The sequence below is a fragment of the Miscanthus floridulus genome, chromosome 9, assembly GCF_019320115.1.
Source record: "Miscanthus floridulus cultivar M001 chromosome 9, ASM1932011v1, whole genome shotgun sequence".
NCBI classification, from domain to species: domain Eukaryota; kingdom Viridiplantae; phylum Streptophyta; class Magnoliopsida; order Poales; family Poaceae; genus Miscanthus; species Miscanthus floridulus.
In genome coordinates, this window is record NC_089588.1 from 105566562 (window position 1) to 105569128 (window position 2567).

Here is a 2567-nt window from a genome sequence, read left to right on the forward strand (position 1 = left end):
GAAACCTAACAAAGGTTTAGTTTTTATGCTTCACGCGTGTAAGAAACTCATGGGCGAAACTTTGGACCATTACAATACTACCGGCCGGTGACCATCATCCACATCGGAAGCAATCATGGATATTCCGTGGCACTTCCTTCTCATCCAAATAGGAACTTGAAGACATGAAACATGGGAAAAGCATGCGAGGAAAGGGAGAAAGACCTATATCACTGCTGCCGGCGTATGTGACTAGAAAGAGAGAAATTAATAATTCTTACGTATAAAAAACGTGAAATTTTCACCATTCATACTCTCTCGTGAGTTGTGACCATCTTAGGAATAGCTTGCCAGAGCCCGCGGATCCAGTCATCCAGAGCACACAAGATCCAAGAAACACTCACCTACACGGCTACACCTTTTTACAGAAGCGAGGATCGGAGCACTCCTTCCTTGGATTCTCTTGCTTCTAGTCTAGCTACTAGATCGATCTCCTTGTCCAGTTAAGTTTCAGACACATGGAGAGCAACGGCACGGCCAACTGCGCTACCGTGCCGCAGCCGCCACCGTCGACAGGGAAGCTCATCACGATTCTGAGCATCGATGGCGGCGGCATCCGCGGCCTCATCCCAGCGACCATCATCGCATACCTCGAGGGGAAGCTCCAGGAGCTGGACGGCCCAGATGCTCGGATCGCCGACTACTTCGACGTGATCGCCGGGACGAGCACCGGCGCGCTGCTGACGTCGATGCTGGCGGCACCGGACGAGAACAACCGGCCGCTGTTCACCGCCAAGGACCTCAATACGTTCTACCTCGAGAACGGGCCCAACATCTTCCCACAGAAAAAGTATAGAAACGCCGTTCTGTTCATCCATCTGTTCTTCCTTTTCCTTTGGTGGCTGTCACTTTCATTGATGCACCTGTTCCTCGTCACCTCCTGTCGTGTCCCTTACAACAAGTCGCATGGCATTGGCATCTATCCACCAACTCTTGCTACCTAACGGGACAGGCGAATTTATACTGTGGTGATGGTGGTGCACTGCAGGGCCGGGTTCCTGACGCCGGTGGCGAATCTGCTCGGTTCAGTAAGGGGTCCCAAGTACGACGGCGTGTTCCTGCACGACAAGATCAAGAGCCTCACGCACGACATCAAGGTGGCGGACACGGTCACCAACATCATCGTGCCGGCGTTCGACGTCAAGTACCTGCAGCCCATCATCTTCTCCACGTACGAGGCCAAGAACGACGCCCTCAAGAACGCGCACCTCTCCGACATCTGTATCAGTACGTCGGCGGCGCCCACCTACTTCCCCGCGCACTTCTTCAAGACCGAGGCCGCCGATGGCAGGTCCCGGGAGTACCACCTCATTGACGGCGGCGTCGCGGCCAACAACCCCACCATGGTCGCCATGTCCATGCTCACCAAGGAGGTGCTCCGCCGGAACCCGGACTTCAACGCCGGCAGGCCCACCGAGTACACCAACTACCTCATCATCTCCGTCGGGACTGGGTCGGCCAAGCAGGCGGAGAAGTACACAGCGCCGCAGTGCGCGAAATGGGGCCTCATTCAGTGGCTCTACAATGGTGGATTCACTCCGATCATCGACATCTTCTCCCATGCCAGTTCTGACATGGTTGACATCCATGCGGCCGTGCTCTTTCAGGCCCTCCACTGTGAGAAGAACTACCTTCGCATTCAGGTAATATTTATAGGATACACCTTCTCTTTCAAGCATAAGATGTTCTGGATATAAAATCGATGATCATCGATGTTCGATGCTACTGGACGAATGTATGTAGGATGACACTTTGACTGGGAACACATCGTCAGTGGACATTGCGACCAAGGACAACATGGAGTCTCTGATCGGGATCGGCCAGGACCTGCTCAAGAAGCCAGTGGCCAGAGTCAACATCGACACTGGGGTGTACGAGCCCTGTGGCGGCGAGGGCACAAACGCAGAGGCGCTAGCGCACTTCGCCAAGAAACTTTCTGACGAGCGCAAGTTACGCAAGAGCAATCTCAACTCCAACTAGCAGTCACACAACTTGGCGCTTGCCAACAAATTCAGCCCAAGGAGCAACGATCGGCAGATTGAAGGGTGGTCATGTACCTAGACTAGCTAGCAATGTGCCTCACATTGTCACATAGATGCTTGGTACTGGTAGCTAGTCATTAGTTATTTTTAGTAATTAGTAGTCAAGCAACACACATATATATGGACCAATAAACATGTAAGTTCAATCTTTTGTTTTTCTACGATCTCAAAAGAATCATTTCGTTCTGATGTGCGGCTCACTGGTACAACGGAGCCCAGCACTGGCGGTTTTAGAGCCATTTCTACTGGTGTTTGATCCCACCGCCAGTGTGAAAGGCCAGTATAAATCAACAATACTACAGGTGGTTACTTTGGATGCGCCAGTATTAACAGATTTTTACTGGCGTCTGCCGTAACGCGACTGCTAGTGTTAATTAGATTTACACTGACGGTTGGTGTAAAGCAACCGCTAGTGTTAATTAGATTAACACTAACAGTTTTCTTAAGTGAACTGTCAGTGTACCATATTTTACACAGGCGGTTCAC

The 2567-nt window shown here is 51.5% G+C and overlaps 1 protein-coding gene across 1 annotated transcript; it reads left to right on the plus strand.

Moving 5' to 3' along the window:
* The first annotated feature begins 276 nt into the window (after positions 1-276).
* LOC136482541 (patatin-like protein 1) lies at positions 277-2258 on the plus strand. The gene is made up of 3 exons (XM_066479749.1): positions 277-829; positions 1028-1682; positions 1783-2258. The coding sequence occupies exons 1-3, from the start codon at positions 498-500 to the stop codon at positions 2017-2019; spliced, it is 1224 nt and encodes a 407-aa protein (XP_066335846.1). The 5' UTR covers positions 277-497; the 3' UTR covers positions 2020-2258.
* The last annotated feature ends 309 nt before the right edge of the window (positions 2259-2567 follow it).

What these genes read in the sequence shown, in the direction of transcription:
- LOC136482541 (XM_066479749.1), top strand. Translation starts at nt 498, where the DNA reads ATGGAGAGCAACGGCACGGCCAACTGCGCTACCGTGCCGCAGCCGCCA. An exon ending in AACATCTTCCCACAGAAAAA is followed by an intron (nt 830 to 1,027) that starts GTATAGAAACGC and finishes GGTGCACTGCAG; the next exon opens with GGCCGGGTTCCTGACGCCGG. An exon ending in AGAACTACCTTCGCATTCAG is followed by an intron (nt 1,683 to 1,782) that starts GTAATATTTATA and finishes GAATGTATGTAG; the next exon opens with GATGACACTTTGACTGGGAA.